The following is a 21488-nucleotide window of genomic DNA, read 5'->3' on the forward strand; positions in this document are numbered from 1 at the left end:
TCAAAAGACCCCAATTGAGTTGTGTGTATGCGTTGGTGGGGGGCACGGTTACGCTACGTACAATATGTTGGTGGTATTAAGACCTGTTTGGAAAAAGGAAACTATAAAGCTACTGTGTGTTAGCGTCAGTGTGAATGAGGGCGATGAGCATGTTCATTTATCGACTGTTTGATCATCAGGTGGATTTATTTTCTTCTGATGCACTTTTGAGCGGCCAAATATGCGTTTCCAGTTTGCTTTAAACTGTTTCTGCTCACACGATATAAATATGCAAAAAATGTGCTTTTCTTGATTTTTTATGCTGTTAAATTTGCATCTAAATTCAGTATAACCGAGTTCTTAGCGACAGCTCCAGGTAAATATTTCAAATGTGCTTATTTAACTGGTTTTAACTTGGCTTCTACTTCACATTACCATAAAAAAGGGGCATTTTGTGCTTCATTTGACTCCAAAGACAACACTAAACCAACAGATCATGAGCCGCTCACACTCTGAGATGAGCTGGTTGCTATTTTAAAGCTATGATGGAAAAGAAAATATATATTATGATGCAGCAGAAACAGCAGAGAGAAGTCAACAGGAGGTAGTAAAGGTATAGTGATGCTGGTGACTAATTTTACTGGACTGTACACTGAGGTGACCTGAAACATTAATTAAGCTGATTCAATTACCCTATTTTAATGCAAAGATAAATCATTTAATTTTAAGACATAAAATCTAGCCTAAACCTATTTTTTCCCCTAATATTATTATTAGAACATTTTAATTTATGGCAAAATATGTTTATTTCCTGCCGTTTCTTGTTGATAACCTTGATTATAAATCTGCAGTTGTGTTACTCAGTCACCAATACCACAAACAAGAAAAACAAAGGGTGAAGAAATGATTAGATCCAATTTATTATTTACAAATACAAAAAGCAAAATGGTGAAGAAGTACCAACAAAATTAAACTTCACACTGGTCTGGTTTGGGGACACCAAGAAAACACCAACTTAATTCATCTTCACCCTCTTTTTCCTGCTCTTCAGTCTTATCTGATGCGACGCTTGGGCGTGCCATCTCCTCGTCCCCATCACTCGTTGTAGCGGGACAGTTTGAGTCTGGGGATAATGTTCATGGACTGAAGCTCCTGAAAAAGCAGCTTGCAGGCGTACGGGATTCGCAAGGAGGAAACATGACAGGAAGACTTACAGTAGTGGCACCTGCAGAACACCAAATACACACCATTAACCTGAAATCAGGAGACTGTCCTGACAGCAGGACAAGCTAGACATGATAATCTAGCTATTACAAGAAATCAAAGTACTCAGGACCCCAACAAAGGACTGATTTAGGAGCAGTGGACTTGGTTAACTTACCAGCCAGAGTAGCCCAACAGGCCACACTGTCCACACACATCCACTTCAAACGCATCACTTGAAATCATGAGGCGCTCCAGCAGCAACATGCTGGCACCATAGCCGATCAGGCAGTCACGTTCCATCTCTCCCAGACGGAGACCTCCATCCCTGGAGCGACCTTCTGTCGGCTGCCTGAAGGTCAAACGGAGACAACAACAAACAGGTCAGGCGCAGGTAATCTTCTCCATCTGAGCACCTTAATGACACCTCAGTTACAAAAACACTGGCTTTCTTCAAAAAAGAGGCATCATTTGTATGAGCTGACTGCCTTTACCTGGTGAGAACAGCTCTGGGACCTCTGGCTCTGGCGTGCATTTTATCAAGGACCATGTGCTTCAGTTTCTGGTAGTACACAGGACCGAAGTAGATGTAAGCTTCCAGAGGCTCCCTGAGGAGACGAGAGCAACCAAACATGGGGCTCTATTAAACCATTAAAATCACGCTAACAGTAAAATACTGAAAATACAATACTGGATTCTGCCATCCAGTGAAGATAAACGTCTTTATTTTCATATAGGACTATTTCAGGCACTTTTAACATCGCTTTGAATTATGCTGTGGTGGGTAATTTTAAAAAAGGAAAAAAAAAGACAACGTTAGGAACCATAAACAGAATATTTTTAAAGTTCTGTGTGTTCAGTAGTGTGTCTACGTCATGTCTAAAGTGTTGATAATTACCCTGTGATTCCCGATGTGACATAGTCTTTGCCTTGGTAGTTGTAACCATGACGAATGAGATCTTCACAAACATCCTTCACCTTGCTGCCACCAAACGCTGTACCGTAGTGGAACCTTCCATCCAGGACCCCCGCCTTCCCTGCCAGCAGTTCAATCAGCTTCCCCACCTGACACACACAATCACACACACGCGCACACACATTTTATTGCCTGCAACATGTTGAGATTCACACTTGGGCCTGTCGACGGCATGGGTGAGGTTAGATGTAACGTCTAAGCTTGGGGGCTCCAAGGATGACCGATTTCAACAATTCCATGGGGGTCGAACCCATCGGACCCCTGACCTCGCCACATAAAAGGAAAAACCTACACTCATTTCAGTCTCAGGCCAAAGACATATCCTCCTGAGGCAAACATTTCTGAGTCTTTTCCATGACAACCACAGTCAACAAACATGTTGAAACTGACACCTCGGGCAGAACGTGGCCGTCTTTACATGTATGTTCAGCAGCATCTTACAGTTCACACTCAGATAACATTCAAGTCAGATAAAACTTCCACGTAAAGCGGTTGGCAGCCATCTCCGCGGTGACAACGATCTGTTTGTGAACAGTAAGATCGCTGCTCGGTGGCATCAATGGACGTGTGCTCTGGAAGCCAAAGATAAACCAGAGAGACGAGGAGAGGGGATAATGAGCGCTGTGTCTCAGAACAGCCAACAGAAACTTCTGAAGAGCAATGGTCAACATGGAGACAGAGGTGATTCAGACTGAGGCAACAGTCACACGATGCACACGCCTGGACCAGGTTTTGGTGGATAACACACACTAAATAAACTCATCTAAGGGTACCTACTGTCATTCTGGAGGGATATCCGTGAGGGTTCATGATAATGTCGGGACAGATGCCCGTGTCACAAAATGGCATGTCCTCCTGTGGAACAATAAGGCCGCAAACACCTAAAGGAACAAACAGGAAAAAAAAAAAAATCACATTTTAATCATTTCCAAATGTTGGAAAATTTAGCGTAGGCTTTTTTAGACTATGAGATTAAATGTTATTCTGTCTCAAAATAGAGTTCAGGGGGAAGTAATCCTTTCAATTTCCTGATAACTGCAAGTTGCGGCTCTATTTTCACGGTAATGTGACACACAAACATTTGGTTATATGGTTATTTGGGGACTTGCAGCAAGACTTGGGCCACTAGTGGACATTTCCAGACTGAAGTAGACAGACGGGCTTGTCTTTTTTCTTCACATGAGATGGGGATGAGAACTGCGGTAGCCAGGAGTTTAAGTGTGAGTGCAAATGTTTGCTGAGGGGCCGAAGCACTCTTCCCTGACCAAGGCAAACAGATTCTAGATCCATTTGCAAATGAAAAACGGTGAAGCCGAGCAGGAAGTGGAAAAAAAAGATGCTTAGCTTGACAAGAGAGACTGGGATTACACATCCATGACTTTCAGTTCAGTTAAGGGGAAGTGCAGAGAATCAACTGAAGAGGAGAAGCTGAATGCGTGCACGTGGGAAAAATTCACTATTAGCCTGACAGAAATGCGGTGGACTGTTAATGTCTTACGGGATGCTGCAACATAATGTTGATGAGGAACAATTCAGGCCGTTTACAGTAACAGTCAGACAAATCCAGGATGAAGGAAGAAAAAAGAGGAAAGGACAGGACGACAGGACAGAGGGGGGGAAATAAAAAGAACGGATGCTCCAAAATGTAATACTGAATAAAAGCTTTGGTAAAAGAGGGAGACAGCGAGTGAAAACTTAACAGAGCAACTGAAAGGGGGGAGCAGGGAGGGAGGGAGGAGAGAGAGACTCGTTCTCATAGCAGACATGCTCAGTGTTGTTTGTTTTGTGTGAAAGTGAATGATAAAAGAGGCATGAAATCAGCAGAGAAAGGCAAGACAACAGCAAGGGTCCAGAGCCCTCCATCACAGCTCATACAGCTCCATGCTGGCATCTCCAACAATGGCCCAGTACTAGTGAAACCCCTTTCACCTCCTCCTACACCTCCACAGCTGTGTGTGTGTGTGCATGCATGCATGCGCGTGCCCAGCAAATAATTAACTTATTCTGCTCTGCTGACCAGAACTTATAAGCCTCGTCAAAAGTAGCTCAAAGACATCGCTGCAGTCCAATTTACTTTTAACAAAACAATGAATCTTGATTCGGGTTTCTGGTTTGTAAGCAACTGGTTGAGGTTATTGACTAAAATGAGAGGGGCAAAAGTAATAAACATTTGTTATATTTTAAGTACCCATAAAGCCCTCAACATGACATCAAAGATGCCACATCGTTCACATCTGGGGCTTTTCCGTCCAGATCTCCGCCTAACCCCGCAGCGACCTCTCCCTCTCTCTCCGTCACCATCCAAGACAGAACGCATTGTTCCAACCTGAACTGACCCAGTGGCCACAGCGGTAATGAGGAGAGTAAATTATGCATGGCGCCAGTTAGCTTTTTGATTAAAACATCATACAAGCCCTCTATAGGGGAGGTGCCGCAAAACAATGGTGGTTGTAAACACTTTTCCCCCCAGTAGCAGTAGAATACTGCTGGGTTGTAATAAATTTGCATAGTCTGGCAAAGGACAAAGAGCCAATTAACTGAAAAGAGCTCTTGAAAGATGAGGACAGGGGGCAGTGACAGTAACAGCTACTGGGACTGGATTTAATACGTACACCAGCTCAGACAGAACAAAAAACTTTTAAAACTTATTTTTTTTAAAATCTTTCATGACAGGCAAAAATGTTCTATATTGCACCTTTCTGTCCATGCCGACTGCTGAATTTGTCTCCTATCTCTGGTCTCCTGGTCTGTCTCAGAAGAATCTTGATGAGGAAAGCGTCTTCGGCATTAGATGAGATCATGACCTTCTCGATGTACGAGTCCGTAGAGCCTTTATAGCTAGGAAGTGACAACAGGGTGAGCGGCATCACAAGTTTAGATCAAGTTTTACGCGCAGAAGCTGAGCAGCATAAACAGGATACACTTACCAAATGGGCACGTCTCTGTACTGGGGCTGACCTGTCTGGGTACTGCCCTCCAGTGGTGTCTGGGTGACAGTTGGCATGGATTTGTTCACCAGCACCTGTTTGTTCTCCACTCTCTCACCTGGACCCACACAGAGGATGTATAGGACAAACAAGAAGGCAAACCAAAGTCTGGGCTGCAAACTGACCAGACTTGCACACTGCATAAACAAATCTAAAAAATGGAAATTGGACCTGCGGCTATGAGAATCAGCATAAAAGTAAAATACAATAACACATTTACCATATTAAATAGGAATTCTGTGGCTTCTCCCTTTAGGCATTTTACTGGTAGTGCAGGCAATAAAATCCACCATTAATAAAACAGTTTGGAGCTCTATCTGTTACTTCAAAACAGGTCTCCTTTGTTTGTTTTACGTGCATGACTAACGCACGGTTGTTGAAGCCACCGATCCATTTTAGTGTGGTCGTTACATCAACAACCAACGCCACCTGAAAACCAAAATAAAGGATGTAATATACTTAAAATATTTAATACTTCTACACTGATGTCCCAGCTGCTTTACAATGTTATTAAAAATACTTTTACATATTACTTATGATGTAGTATGTCATATTTATTATTGCAGCAGGAGCAGGAAGGAGCAGAAAAGCATGTTCCTCTCCTAAACAAACTGCTGGTACGCACCCGGGGAGCAGATGCCATCAGCATCAAGTATGTTGTGACGCCAGATGGGTTTTCGTGTGGCAGCATCCAGCATGGGCCCCATCACCTTATCAAAGGTCTGATTGGTGTAGCGCCGCAATGTGCACTTGGAGTTTTTGTAAACAAGGCATCGACCAAAGCCTGCAGAGAGACCTCAAGATTAGCCTCGCCTAGCGGCTGCATTCTGGGCAGGTGGCTAGCCAATACCCCAATGAGCCAGCTGACACGTCTCATCTTGGACTCCTCATGTCTCATCTCACCTCTGTCAAGAGAGGCTTTGTTCAGAATCAGAGCATCTTCAATGTCGTAGCCACTGTAGCTCATCACGGCCACGGTGGCGTTCTGTCCAGCAGGAAGTTTCTCAAACTCAATAATTTCAATGGTTTTTGTTTTCACCATTGGCCTCTGAGGATACGCCAGCAGGTACATCAGAGTGTCGATGCGATTTCTTTGGTTGTAGCCAATAGTGCCTGGAAAGAGAACATACATCAAAGAAAAATGCTTTTTATCTTTAAGGGATTATATATACATCTGAATATTCTGAAATAGATTTAGAAATAAAACCGCCGTATAAGGTAGAAGATGCTAAACATTTTCCAAATATAACTAATCGGCTGTGATGCAACCTTTCGATAAAGGAAAAAAACAAACTCCAAAATGTTGAAAGACATATTCGTATCGGTCCTGCTTAGTGCCAGTTCAACCTGCAGGTGTTTGAATGTTGATAAGACATGGTCCAATTAGCGCCGCAAGTGGATCCCAGAGGCGGACTGGGAAGAGTTATGACATAAAGCCTGGCCTCCCTCAAACCTTGACGTTTGTCATATGCGATTACTTGACAATCTGCCTACAAGCACTCAGACTGTGATAATGGGCTGGAGGAACAAAAACAGATTAGCACATGTATAGACCTGTCTCCACTAAACAGGCCAAGCAGAGGATATTGGACCAAATATAGTTCCAGTCTGTGTTTTTGGAATAAAGGGGGGGGACGGAGGTGACGCGGTGAGGGGTGGGGTGGGGGGTGACTGCAGCTCTTACGAATGTTAGTGACTCCGTTTGGGGAAGTTTTGGTTACCAAGGAGCTGCGGGTGTTCACTCCGTGGTCTTTCGCAGCTGAGCACACTGACCCCCTGAGCGCCGCCAGAACAGACACAATGAATTGCTAATGACACTCTGGGTGACTGGCAGGGAAAGGGCCTCTGCACACACACAGCACAATAGAGAACCTACGCAAGAGCCCCATGTTTGATGTCCATGCGCATACACACACTGACACGCACATAAGAAAAACACTCAATCACACATACAAATGTTTTCTGACAAGAAGTGGAGTCGGTGCAGAGTTTTGGGGGAGGCGAACCAGCAGGCTGCTTGTATCTATGTATTTGTTATTCTAATGTCCTTTTGTATGATTTTAACTTGAGCAAATACAATTCTAAACTAGGAGCTTGAAGAATGCGACTGAGGCAAGATGAACTTACTGTCTACATCTATTTTCATGTGTACGCCTGCACAAATCTAACAAAAAACCCAGTTGTGTGCAGGATGTTTGAGAAAGGATTTGAGCTCCTCAGGAGTTTATTGACCTGTCCGCTGACTCCAACTGCCTCCCCAGCTGATTCTTACCCATTGCCTGCTTGCCCATAGCACACTGGTATGTGTTCCTGGGAGACTGATTGTGATGTGGATAAGGAATGAGACCGGCACACACGCCGAGCAGCGTGAAGGGTTCGATCTCCAAGTGTGTCGTGTCCCTACAGAATAGAACAAAAGAAAAACATGCCAGGCTGAGAAATTATCTTGTTTTTATACGTCAGTTCATCCGTGTGTTCTTACTTGTGTATCATGTGTTCATAGAGGGCGATCTGACAGTCATTCTCTTCGTTGACGTCAAGGTACTCCACCAGCCCATCGTGAAGAAAGTCTTCAAAGTTTCTAGGGGCAAGAATAGAGTATTTTAGAAATCCAAGCACAATGTTTATTAAAGCCAGCCTCCTCTATGAGATCTATCAAGCTCACCTGTAGCCCTGGGACAGATCTTCGATATGTTTGTTTTTCACCATCGGCTGTCCTTTCTTCACAATAATGTATGGCCTGTTGGAATCCAGGAAGACACACAAAACATTTTTAAATGTTGTGTTAGCATAGAATTGTTACTGTGAAACTGTAGGTATAAAAAGCCCAAATGGCTCACCTGCACAGACGACCTCCATCAGAAGAGATGTAGACACAGCGGTCGGTCAAGTTGGTGGAGATGGACACAAACTCGTTAATAAAACCTGCCCTGCGCATCAGCCTGAAAGTGCCAACTAGTTTCTGGTGATCTCTGATCACACCCAGAATGTTACCTGTTGATGTAACACAAGCACGTAGACACAGATGAAGCTGACATTCATGTGGTTACATGTATCTCAGCAGCAACTTAACTGTGATGACTTCATGTTTCTACAGGAAATGATGGCATCGTCTGAAAAGGACCACAATCCTTCTCTAACAGCTGTGAACTACATCTCCCCAGCCTTGACCGGGCGAAGTATGGTGAGAACCAATTATCTCCGTAATTGATCATCAGTCATCAATCTTTTCTGCTAAACGTGAGGCAAAAACCACAAATTCATGCGACAACCTGAAGCAGCAGCAATGCTGCTACCTGTACATCCATCCGTCCCTCTGTGTACAAGTTATGAACAAAATTTACTGAAAAATTTTTCGAAAATGTTGAACAGGGGCCAAGGAACAGATGATTATGTTTCGGTGCATTCAGGGGGGACTTTGACTACGACTGTTTTAGTCATAAATGGCTTTGATGCTACAGCACTCTACTATGTTACATAACCTTGTATTACTGCTGCCTATAAACAGTACATGCTATATGACATGTGTGGAAATGAGCTGCTTGGCGCAGGCCGGAAGCCAGACTGGATATAAAGAATTCTGGATTGTAAACTGCGGCTAATGATTTTGACATTCAGATGTAGCAAAAAGAAACAGCATTTATACCCAAGAACCAATTTTAAGTGTGGTGAAGGCAAAGCTCCCATTGCCTGCAGGGGTTTTGTTCATATCAAGGCTGACACATGAATGACTGGAGAACAAGGAGACACTGTGTTCTGCCTCAACGTGAGGGAACATTTGCAGTGAACACATTCTGAAGGGCTTTGACACCTGCTGCTACCAGCTAATTAAACGGTATGGCAGCTAATATAATTTGACAGTTATCAGTAGCGAGGCAAACATATACAGTAATTAAGCAGCTGCATTCTGACTCCAGAATAATACCGACTGCTGTCATGAAATTAATGATTTATCAGCGTCCCTGCAAAACATGGAATTGCCTCCTGCGAGCTAAACAGAATGTTATGCCTTCATATTTACAGGCAAAGCATTCAAAACAGGGGGATTAGACTTTCTTCCTGAGTGATCTAAAGTCACACCAAACAGGCTTTATTCTCTCTGTATTTATTAGTCACCAGGTCTTTTACCGTTGAGGAAGACAATAAAGACGCTTGGGTAGGAGAGCTCTTCTCCACAGAGCAGGTTTACATCTTCCACCCCGAGATTAAAGGCCAGTTTGATGATCGGCCCGTCTTCCATGTCAGTAGTGATGTGTGTCATCAGAGCCAAGTTCTTCACCAGACCGCAGGCCTACACAAAGGGTTACCAAATGTCACTTCAATCCAACCACATGGACATATTTGTTTTAAATCATTTCCAATAAAAGAAAAGTAACAGTTTACCATTATATTTGAAGACTTAAAGAGCCTAATTACCGTAGTAGTCTGCAGAACTAGAATAGTGTATCGGTAACATATCCGCCTCCACCTGAGTCCATACTCACTCACCTCTCCCTCAGGAGTGTCAGAGGGACACAGCATGCCCCACTGGGACGGCTGCAGAGAGCGTGGACCGCTAACCTTCCTGGTCTTCTCAAACTGGGATGAGATCCTGGTCATCATCCCAAGCGCTGAAATAAAGGAGAGACGAGAAAGGACCTGGGTGACACCCTGACGATCCATCTTGAATCTTTTCAGAGACCAGTTGCCCTGTGGACAGAAAATTCACGGCTCATCCCTACATTAATTGATTGATGCAGTAATTATGTGAGAATTTCTTCACAGCTGCTGACAAACACAGCACACACTCACCGTGGATATGGCATTGACCATGCCGTTGGTGATCTGATCCTGCCGCATGTGTTTTACCACATCGAACTGAGCTGCTCTCTGCTTGGGGATGATCTGGTCTGCAATCTTCTTCAATTCAGAGTTGAATTTCTTAAAGAGATCTTCGAAGAGCAGAGATAAAAGCTGGGAAAGAGACAGAGCAGCAGAAGAAGATAGAGAGGAAAGTGTCCATCAAAAGAGCCCACCAATTACCAACATAAAGTTATCATTTCCTTCTGATTTTGACTCTCACAATAGTCCGTCAGGGCACGTGATGCCTGTTTGCATCTCTAACCAGCGCAGCGCTGTGTTCACCATCAGATTTAATAACCAGGTGTGTCAGCTCGCTGATAAGCCTGACCTGGCATCTGTCCCAGGTCCTTTTCCACCTTCACCAGACATGCAGGAGGTAACCTCTCTCCCACACCCCCACACACATTAACATACATCAAAAACAAACAGGCGGCTCTGTTTAGAATTAATAAAGAAATTAAGCTTTCCTTGTGCAGCCAGGCCAATTAGTTGAATGTCAGGAAACCATAATTGGAGAGTGAGGAGATTGCTGCTGTTGTTATTGTGTAAGCCCTTTATTGAAAGAGTGCCCTCCCCCTTCTTCCTCCCATCTTCTGCACCTTATACACACAGAGCAGGTTGGAAGGGGAATTAAAGGCCTTAAGACAGCGGTAATTACATTATCAGAGCCGGGCCTGCGGATTAGCTCAATCGCTCCAGTCAAAGCAGCTATTCTATTGTCGCAGTGCTGAAAAATCCCCATGCTTCCAGCCTCTGGATTCTGGTGCCACTGCATATCTCTCCCCTGACAAAACCAGGCTACAATGCAGGAGAAGGAGGGTGGGGGGTGAAAACAAAACAGGGAAAAACAAAGCTGAAAGAAAATAATAAGAGTCTTATTAAAGTCGGGAGGTAGGAAGAAAGATGCAGGTGAGAGATCAGGGCTGGAGCAGCTGTTGTCCTCTGACTAGTGCTGTGATCTATTCACACTAAAGTGCACGGGTCTTGTTGGTAGATTTCTTCACACACATTATTAAGTAGAAAGCCTGTTTTGTTTTCTCCTGAGCTTTTGAATGGGGGCAAAGTAGTACAGGGGCTTTATGAATGCTTTTATTTAAAAATAATAAATAAAACAAAGGCTGTGTTATTTAATATTAGTTATTTAAAGTTGTTAAATGACCCTTAAAAACAGGAGAAAGCAAATGACACCATAATGTACTGAACAGACTTACCTGTCCGGCCAACTCAAGTCGTTTGTTGCCATAGTAATCTCTGTCATCCACCTTGTTGCCTCCTTGAGCCAGGATCACCCTTCGCACCATCACAGCCAGGTAAATACATTTAGCCCGAAAGTTAAACTCTTTCACCTACAAAGACCAGGGTTACTCAGTGAAACGTTCCTGTGAAATTGCTGACTTTAATTAATCTGTTTACTCACAGGGACATGCGTGAGGATAAGAGATGCTAATAGCTCACGGGCTTCCTCCATCTTGGTCTTCTTAGGGCCTCCCCACATGCGCTGCCGCCGTACTTTATTCCCGAGGTATCGCAGCGCCTGAAACACACAAACGTTAATAATAATAAACACTATTATGATTAAAACTATGGATTAGAGCATCAATCGTCTCCTGGATACTCTGGGGCGAACAAGCAGATCAGATAATAGCATCAATGTCCACACGCTAGCCACAAGAGGATGGAGGCAGGGCATTAAAAACCAGCAGAACCAAGCTAGAACCAGCCAGAAGGGTGTGGTGTGGACCTCACCAAGGGCTGCCTCACTCACCTGTTGTTGCATAAAGCCTGTAAAATTAATTCACAAAGACAATTTCTCCCTAAAAACCCAAAAAACAAACCCCAAGAAATTTGAACTGACTACATTGATAAATGACTTTTAGCTATATTTATTTTTGAGAACTGTGATGTAACATATGAACTCTGAAGAAAATTTGATGGATATTGAATGATGTTTATTCAAATTAAAAGCGGGAGATAATGGTGGACATTCTAATTTTATAATTTGGAGTTTTGTTAACTGTAAGCCATAATCGTCAAAATTCAATCATTGGCAATTAAGTTACTGAGAAGTTATGGATACACATCTACACATCAGGTTTTATCACTTTTGCACACATGGTGCAAAAGGTCATGCAATGAAGGAGGAAAAAGGAGGAAACCAGTTTACCTTTTTAGATTTTAATAATTCTATAGATGTATGATTGTTCATACTGGGGAGAGGCGCAAAGGATGCACAAGTTCAACATTCTAAGACCGCTGAACCTCTCCTTTTTCACCATTACACATCAAATCTGTATATAAATATTTACATAGAACCATTAAAAAAATGTAAAAATATTTTGCTTAAATTCAGAACAATAAACTATTTTTTTTATCCATCATCATCCATCTTAACATCTATCAATTTATAAATAACCAGAACAGAAGATTGCTCATCATAATCTAGTGAACAATGTTTTGTTTTTTAATCCTTATCTGCCTTTAATTATATAGATTTAGGCGTCATTGTGCACAATACAATGACCCAATCAATACCATGAAAAGACATGGCAGAGGCAGGCAGACAGAGGAGCATGAAGGCTGTAGCACAGCGTTGCTAGGAGGCAAATATGGCCTCATCAATGCATCAGTGGTTTCTTTAACAACACAATTCTTATGAAAAACAAATTGGCCGATTGTATTCATCTATAGCTGTCAAAGAAAACATGTGTGGGCCTCCTGAATTATCCATGAAGAGCTTTACGTAACTGATGAGTAAAATAAAGTCATCTGATCACAGAGACAAAGAAAACAGCTTGTTTCTTCCTTGTCCTCCTCCAGATGGAGACTGATGATCGTTCTTTATCCATACATGGATGGTAAATGTTAAAAACCAACTGCTAAACATATTATAACATCTCAACATGACAGCTAAATGGAGTATGACTTAAGGTGTTAGTAGAGGAATAATTCATGATGAAGTTAGTTCACATTTTTGAATAGGAAGTGCCTGTTTAAGTTCTCAGGATCACATTTATCCCTTGCTTTTAAAAAGTATAAATATGGACAAATCCCACCAATTTTTGAAATTAGTTTCTGCTATACATTGGATATTATTATTTATGTAAAGTTGTTTATTAACTTGCAGCTCTAGTATAGTCAGACAGCCAAGGTACCTGGGTCTGTGTGAAGATCTGGGCCTTCTGGCACTCCTCCAGACTGGGAGCGAAGCTGGCCATGACGTAGTCTTCGGTACCAATCATCTGCACAATCTCCTGGTCACTCTCAACACCCATACCCTAATTAATAATTACAGTAAGCGAGGCCAACATGTGAATATTTGGAAAATTAAGAGTGCAACTATTACAACATTTAAGAAAAGATGCAACTTATTGCAGCGAGTAGCTACAATACAATGTGAGACAGGGGCCATAAGCATATGTGGGGATGAGTTGAAGTGGGACTGTCTGACATTTGCTTATGGAAATGTGAAGCTGTGGGAACAGCGCTGTTTCTCCCACACTGGACCTGAACCGAACACCATGAGGAAAGTCATGTAAAAGTGCGGAGCAAATATTGTCCTGTGTATAATAACCACGCATTCAACAGTTCTACATGTTTGGAGTGAACGGGTGAAGCTCAACCTTGATCTGTGAAAAAACACAGTATTTCGAGCTACTCCAAAATGTTTATATGCAACAAAGCCTATTTTGTAATACAACAGTACTTTTTTTCATTGTCTTGTGGACTGACTAGAATTATAAGGATTGAATGATGGCTTCCATCAACTAAGGACTGTGCTGGTTTGTAGCGCCCTCTGGCGGACGTACGCTGTCATTTAATTGCTGTCCAAAATCATATCCTTTTACCTTAAATATGATGGCAATCGGAGCATCTTCTGACAGTGTATTGTGTCTGAGGTAAAATCTTCCTTGTTTGACGATCATATTAGTTCTGCTTTTCTTTTCATGAGTGGAGCTGGGAGGGAAAAAAGTAGATGAAAAATTAGGCTTCTTAGAAGATAACCGTCACCAAACACTGACACAAACAGATTTACCTGAAAGCAACCATTTCACATTGCTCATTAAAGCCAGTTGTGTTTCAAAGTATTTTTAAATATATCTCTGGCTTTTATTTTTCCATTTCTTAAATATACAAAACTGACAGACTTGCAAAAATACTTTTTAAACCTCCACAACTTTTGGGCCGATGTTAACGTACCTAGTCACCGAGGCTCCAACTGCACCCTTCCTGTCCTGATCCACAATGATTCGATTCTTTGACAGCTGCTCTTGGATCAGTATGACTTTCTCCTGACCTTTCACTATAAAATATCCCCCTGTGAAGTAAAGTAAATATGGTACATACAAATCAGGACTGTGACAATAAGCTGGTATTTATATATATATATATATTTTTTTTTTTTTTTTGCGCTCTGTCTTTGTTTGTGTACCTGGATCCAGTGGACATTCATTGAGCTTTGCAAACTCCATGGGTGTCTTTCCTGTTAGCACACAGTTAGAGCTTCGCAACATAATTGGCATCCTTCAAAAAACAAACCACAATTTAACAGAGTAATAAGAAACCATCAACAGATAAAATTACAAGATTATTTTAAGAATCACATTAAACCTAGAGCTAAACATATATTCTACCTTCCAATTGGGAGTGCATTGCGGATGATTCTCTGACTACCTCTTGTATACTCAATGTCTACTGTGATGGGTGCTGAGTAGGTCATATCTCTGAGACGACACTGTGAAAAAAGACAGAAAGGATGAGTTTAACAACAGAAATACACTTTATGTATTGAGACCTTGAGGTGATAAAAGGTGATAAAACAATAACATGTATTCGTCCCGTGGTAGGGAAAGTCACAATTTTGGTAGATGGTAGATAGCAGTGGTAGATGGTAGAATTTGATGTTTCAGCAATAACACAGGAAACATGACTTTAAATGAATGGAAAATTATCAAAATAATATTATTCATACAAACTCACCTCATGAGGAGATACAGGTCTGGTCACATTGAAGCTTTCTTCCACATCAGGCATGCCAACATAGATATTTAGATATCTGTAAAGGAGGTATAGCAGTTATTTGAGATGACTGTTTTTGGTAAGTGTGTTACTAGATGAAGACTCTAATTTTTATGTATTTAAATAGTAGTAGCAGTATGACTGACTTGAGGTACCACATGGGGTCGGCATCACTTGTAATCTTTTCGTTTGCTTTCATTATTTTCTTTATCTGTAAAAGAGGAAATTCACTGATAAAAAATCCATTGCAATAGCTGTATTACTGGAGTTTAGATCCTGATTTACCTCCACATTGATGAAGTAGTTAAAAGAGTCAATGTGCTGCTTCACCAGTCCTTTAACCTGAAAATATTTACAAAAAGAGGTAAAAAGGGAGTACCCCTCAGATGAAGATTTCTACGGAATTATAGCACCTATAAATTAGAGGAATGGGATCGTGATCAAGATTTTAGTTAAAACTCAAGAAACCGTGGTCCATTACCTTCAGGAAGGCTGGCAGCAGCTTCCATTTCTCCTGCCAACAAAAAGTAAACAACAATGAACACATAGTGTTTATCATATATGAGCATGTGATATCATTTCTATCCAATATGCGACATGAAGTCGGTTATAGCCTTGTTAATTTAACCACAGTGTGCACGAAACCGTGTGGACTACAAATGTTACAGTTTTCTCTTGCTAGCCACCATGATGTTAGCACCATAGTGCTGGTGTCAAACTCAATCTTCCTCGAAACTTACCGCTACAGTGTTGACAGGAGCTGCCAACTCCTGCGGACTCATGTCGCAAAACTCTGCTCCAAGAATCTCCATAGTTATTCAGACTCTTCACCATAAACACACTCTCTACCGACCACACTGTCACCGGCCAGCAGGAGACTGCGAGTCTTCTTCTTTGTTGATATTTAACGGCAGCAGCAAACCTTGATAGAGCGCGTAACCGCCACCTTGTGGTCTATGGTGGTCATTGCAATGGCTGGCTGTAGACGGGCTCTGAAAATTTTCCGATCCCCCAGATGTGCTTTTCATGCTTACATTATAGCAAAACCTTACTCCTTCACCTACCTTATTCCTCATTTCCTTCTTTCCTCTTCATACCGTTTACAATTCATGATCGTGTTCTATAGTTTCTCCTCATCCTTCACATCTGGATGTTTTCTCATATGTAATATGTGGTTTAATCCTGTGTGAGTATTTTATCCTCCTATTCCTACCTGCATATCTAACTTCCCCAGCAAATGGAGCTATTATTATTATATGTATTATACAGCTATTAAAGTGTTATTCTACCAGGTGCAACTTGCTGCAACATTTACCTTCATGAGTTCTGTCATCCTTAATCTTGCCTGGATGAGACATTAAAGTTATCAGTGTCTAAATTGCTGCACTGGCTAAGTTTCCTCCTTGGTTTCTAAATGGAACTATACTATGCTCCTTTCCACCTGCTTTGTTTTTGACTTGCCATCCATATTTTATCATAATTCTAACATTCATCTCAGTGAATGATCTTTTAGGTGTTTGAAGCTTGCATAACTTATTTGATCTTTACCCAGAGCAGGACACATGTCCATTAATGTGTTCCACTACAAAAAGTCTGAATCCACTGGGGGGAAAAAAGGTTCCAGACTTGCCATGTATCAAATATTTCAGCATCTTAATGTGTAGAATTGTAAAATGACCTGGACTGCGTGTATATTATCAAAAATTCAAGTGTGGGTAAATATGAAGAACTGGCATTGTATGGCACAATTATGTTATTCAATGCTATTACATGCAAAATGTCTTTATTATTTGTGAGTACAGTACATAAACAAAACAAATCATTGTGCTTTGCAAATGTGGAAATAAGGACAAAAGCTCATCAACAATCTGCCCTCCTCCTTTCAGAAGATCCTCCACATCAGAGGGAATGCTGCCGAAGATGCCTGCTGTTGCTGCTAAGAAGTTTGGGATATGCCGTCCCAAGGGAGCGTCCATGTCTGATGACCACCAGCTCCATCTGACACTGGTCAATGTTGACCAGTACAGTGGTGCTCCTCTCTGTGTTCATGAGGAAGATGACTGTGAAGACCGCCAACTCAAACTCTGGGCTAGTCCCGATGAAGGCGCTGCCAACCGGTTTGACCAACCCATGCCAGCTGAACTGGAGGTTCAAAACATGGTCATCTTGATCGGGCTGTGGACAAATAAAAATAAAAACCTCAAATATTGTTGTGGGTGACACTATATATCACAGGTATCGGCACAGAAACAACCTTGTGTGTGACAGTTAACCCTACCAGGTCGTGGTTTTTAGCCTTGTATCCTTTATAGTCCAAATTCCCATTCTTCTCCTGCAGGTAGAACTGGATCCAGTTATGAAATCCAAGTATTTCTGTTCCAGATTTAGTCTCTCCTACAAAGACGTGCTCAAATCCACAGGAGTCCAGGCTGTTGAAATCCATCAGATTGAGACATTAAGTCCTTGACTTGATTCTGGACACACTCAACTGAAGACAGCTCACCCTGTGTTTCTATCTCGGTGGTAGAGGTGGAACCAGATCAGGTGCAGTTGACTTTTAAACAGCCTCAGGTTTGAGCTGGACTTCCCTTTGCTCACCAGATATTTATGAGCCCGCTGTGGGGAAACATTCAGCTCAAAAACATCAGGAAAAAATGATCTGAAATGTGAGGAGAGGGTCCAGTGGGACAACTTAATGAATCCCTTACTGGCTACCTTTAAGTGCATAAACAAGAGTTCTGTTTCCTAACGGGGGAGCTGGAACGACATTTTCCACATCTTGTCTCTCCAAGGAGGCTTCTACAGCCAAAGCAACATTCCACAGCAAAACACAGATGTATTTAAATTCTTTCATATGGTGAAATATCATGTTCAGAACTGAAGGGAGGCAGTGAGAGTTCGATACTAGCTTCAACCTCATCCAAATGTTTAGAAAATGGACAAATAAAAACCACTCAAGGAAGATCTGAGACTTGAATCCAGACAAATAAAATATAGGAAACAAAATGCTAGTAAAATACAGCAATTATACAGCTATAAAGTGTTATTCTGCTAGGTGCAACTTGCTGCAACATGTACCTTCATGACTTCTGTCTCTAAAACTGCATCCAGGAAGAGATTAACCTCTGTCCGCTCCTCTGCTGTGACCATTTCGGCCACGCCTGTGGAACTCTCATAGTTATCCAGGAGTTTGGTGAACCCTGTTGACAGAAATTAGTTTTAAACAGACAGAAAAAATGCAGATGAGCTGATTAAAATAGTTGGTAGTGACACACGTACGGGACAAGGTGGTTACGTTGAGAAATTTGTCTTCAGTGACATTAGAGAACAGCGGCAATGAGGCATGATCCCGCACCACATGGCTACCCTGGCTTACATAACCAGCTCTAGCCTGGTTTCACAGAAAAATCCCATTGTGAAAGTGGATTGCAATAAAAAAAAGTGGAGGATTAAAAGGTAGCCCTCACCTGAACAGAAATTGTGTAGTCTATCCCAGGCGTCCAGCGGTTAACATCCAACCTCCAGAGCTCGTTGAAAATATTGGAGAGCTCCTGATTTATAACTGGCCTGTTTTACACAGATACGAATAAAAGAAAACTCATTTTTTTTAAAAACAAAAAAACAACCCCCCCCCCCCCCCCATAAATGGGGCGACTGTACCTTGATGCGTTTAATCCACAAAGAAACACTGTGAGGAGCAGGACCCCGCAGAATCTGTTCAACAAACGGCTGAAAAAACTTTATACAAAACGTTAAAAATGTACATCAGACCAGATGTATACATTATTTTAAAGATTAAAAAGTTTTAAAAAAGCAGTAAAAAAGTATAAAAACATACCTTGCAGCCATTGTTTAGTAGTTACTTTTCTCCACTAACCGCCCACTAATTCCTTCTGACTCGACGCGGTTTGTTTTCTCCTGAAGTTGGCCCCATATGTATGAACTGCGCATGCGCGAATCCAGGCTGGCGCATTATCAATGCTGCCACAAGGGGGCGACCTTATACGCATGTTGTCAATCCCTTGCCGTCTGGATAATTCCACTCATCAACCTTATCAATTAAAACAAAATAAACTGAAAGTGTCACTTTCAGGCTGAAAGTGTTAAATGACCCATCGTATAACTCGACAGCATAGTTTAGTGGTGTTGAGAAGTTTGTCTGCAAGAAGAATGTGAACTTTTACCTGGTTATAACGGAAACATTTGGCTCTTTTCTTCAAAAATACCTTCTTGCTGGGTTGGAGTTAAAAAACAACTGAGAACAAGGACTGTGCCAGCATCCAATGGAACTGGAAGGAGAAGACGAGGACATCCAATCAGAGGACAACATCGGACTAGCATTATTGATTAGCATCAATAATTTGCCGATGTGTTTCTATAAAAGATTGGGTCCAGGTTAGTTAGTTCATAACCTGACAATTGAAATTGTTATTGGATAGTTTTGAACTGGCCCAGAGCTCTGTATCTTGAATTGATTCTATTTCCTAAATACATTTTGAAATTGGCATTTTTCTCCTGAAGTTTTCATTCAGAGAACACGCGGGTCGGCAGTGACACACTTGAGAATATTGCGATCCAACAGTAGTTACTGAGAACACATACCTATGTATTAACAACCAGGGTCCAGTTAGAGTAAAATCCAGCTGTGGCAACATTTTTGCTATCGCTCAGGTAGTAGAGGACAAGGAAAATCACAGTTTACATCATAAATAAAACATAAATGTTTATTACCATAGCTTTCTCAGTTAATATACTATATACATTTTCAAACTTGTCAGAAGTTAGAGCTGATACATAGAGGAAACCGGCACTTACTGTATAGTAAACAAGCGCTTAATAGCAAACTGTAGCTGTAACTCGCCTACCTAAAGCCCACTTTCACAACTCTTGTTCTCACATAAATATTTGCTAAAGTGTATTTGTCCTAAATAAGGGGGCGCTTATTTACAGGTATAAAGGCTGGTAGCCATGACAACACTGTTAAAATATTGAAATACATCATGAGGAAAATGAAACAGGTGCTCTCTGGGCTTCTTTTGGGACTTTCAGTAGACATTATAGAAAACAGACTTTTTCCAATTTTAACTCCCTGTATGGGCTGATTTACACCCTAATTTTATAACAGTATTATTATGATTATTTTAATTACTATCCTCCAACTGAAAACCCGCTGAGGATCCAGTTAAAACTATTAAAACATTTGGCTGAGGGTTGAGCTAAAGTAGGTACAGGGTGATTTACACCCATATTTTACTGCCTTTCTACCACGCCATTGAGGACAGCATCTGCCTGTCAACAAAATAACTAAAAATAAAGAACAGATTTAAATGAAAATTACAAGAAGTGTTGATGTTGGGACATGAAAGAAATAGTTAAACACTTTCATCTTGAAGACAAAGATAAAAGGGCTTTGATCACAAATGGCTTTTATCTTTCATATGACCTTGATTTCAATCACCTATATATTCCATTTGAGAATCACAAACTGTGGTGTGCGCAGTTCTTGTCTTAGAGCTCATGGTTTTTGCAACTATCCACCAACTAAATCTGAAAACCACCTTCTTGTCCTTGTGGCTCACAGGCATCTGAGTTTGACAATGACAACAATGGATGTGAGAGATGTTCATCCAAACTTCTATGTTGCCAACAAGGCTCCAGTATTGGGACAACCAATCTTCCCTGCACCTCCTGTGCTTCATTTCCCCCCTACTTTTCAAAGCGGCCACCGTTTTCTGCCCCAACCTGTTGGTGGTGCATCTCTTCAGCCCTTCACCCAGGTATGGGTTGATGGTTATGGCTGGTTCACCTGTGTGCCTCCTCCTCTATATCAGCCACCCCAACAGCAGCACCGTCAGATGTATGTCCCACCAGGTGACCAGAAGGCCATGAACATCAGGGGCTGAGGGCTACCCAGCTGTTGCTGCTCTTCATCCTGTAAGACACCAGTATCTTCACTCTCTGTGTTCACCCCAAGAGAAAATTACTCGTCGTTTTAACCTTTTTAAAATGTTTGCCTGCAGAATCAGCATGTGCCAAAGTTGCAGCAACACATGGTCCAAACAAAGAAGCCTGTGCAACCTCTGTAGGTTACACACACAAACACACACACACATTTAAAATACGGTTTCTTTTACAGGCCTTTTGGCTTTAGACCTGCTGTTTGAATTATATTTGTCCCGTTTTAGAAAAAGAAAAGGTGTCAACAACCAGCAGGCCACTAAAAACCTGCCATACATCAAGAAGCCCTTAAACGCCTTCATGCTGTACAAGAAGGAGCAGTGGCCACTCATAACTGCACAACAAGAAACACGGAAGAGCAACGTCATCAACATGCTTTTAGGCCAGAAGGTAACATTTTTTCCATTTGAGTTTTTAATCTCAACTTTTCTCCGTTTCGAAAGGACTCCTCAACAACAGTTAATGCAGTATTCAGTGAATATTCTTATGATGTTTGACTGTCTGTCTGCAGTGGAAGGCACTCCCAA

The 21488-nt window shown here is 41.7% G+C and overlaps 2 protein-coding genes across 3 annotated transcripts; both read right to left on the reverse strand.

The window, feature by feature from the left end:
- Nucleotides 1-875: 875 nt before the first annotated feature.
- Nucleotides 876-15903, reverse strand: polr3b (polymerase (RNA) III (DNA directed) polypeptide B). 2 transcript variants are annotated; one of them, XM_057051586.1, is made up of 29 exons: nucleotides 15744-15903; nucleotides 15485-15517; nucleotides 15289-15345; nucleotides 15150-15214; nucleotides 14965-15040; nucleotides 14619-14719; nucleotides 14417-14508; nucleotides 14185-14302; nucleotides 13833-13941; nucleotides 13140-13262; nucleotides 11405-11521; nucleotides 11199-11333; nucleotides 10646-10840; nucleotides 9937-10098; nucleotides 9634-9834; nucleotides 9274-9436; nucleotides 7986-8139; nucleotides 7811-7885; nucleotides 7628-7726; nucleotides 7418-7545; nucleotides 6049-6258; nucleotides 5771-5929; nucleotides 5086-5203; nucleotides 4854-4996; nucleotides 2936-3039; nucleotides 2081-2247; nucleotides 1677-1790; nucleotides 1361-1534; nucleotides 876-1204 (listed from the first exon to the last, which is right to left on the reverse strand). In XM_057051586.1, the coding sequence occupies exons 1-29, from the start codon at nucleotides 15813-15815 to the stop codon at nucleotides 1075-1077; spliced, it is 3594 nt and encodes a 1197-aa protein (XP_056907566.1). In that variant the 5' UTR covers nucleotides 15816-15903; the 3' UTR covers nucleotides 876-1074. The 2 variants fall into 2 exon arrangements, with proteins under 2 accessions (XP_056907566.1, XP_056907567.1); XM_057051587.1 differs by lacking the exon at nucleotides 10646-10840.
- Nucleotides 15904-16769: 866 nt separating this feature from the next.
- endouc (endonuclease, polyU-specific C) lies at nucleotides 16770-18977 on the reverse strand. Its single transcript, XM_057052006.1, has 8 exons — nucleotides 18842-18977; nucleotides 18664-18741; nucleotides 18471-18570; nucleotides 18283-18394; nucleotides 18082-18203; nucleotides 17507-17619; nucleotides 17282-17432; nucleotides 16770-17178 (listed from the first exon to the last, which is right to left on the reverse strand). Exons 1-8 carry the CDS (start codon nucleotides 18850-18852, stop codon nucleotides 16903-16905), a joined length of 963 nt encoding a protein of 320 aa, XP_056907986.1. The 5' UTR covers nucleotides 18853-18977; the 3' UTR covers nucleotides 16770-16902.
- Nucleotides 18978-21488: the final 2511 nt, after the last annotated feature.

This window comes from Takifugu flavidus, chromosome 13 (assembly GCF_003711565.1).
Source record: "Takifugu flavidus isolate HTHZ2018 chromosome 13, ASM371156v2, whole genome shotgun sequence".
NCBI classification, from domain to species: domain Eukaryota; kingdom Metazoa; phylum Chordata; class Actinopteri; order Tetraodontiformes; family Tetraodontidae; genus Takifugu; species Takifugu flavidus.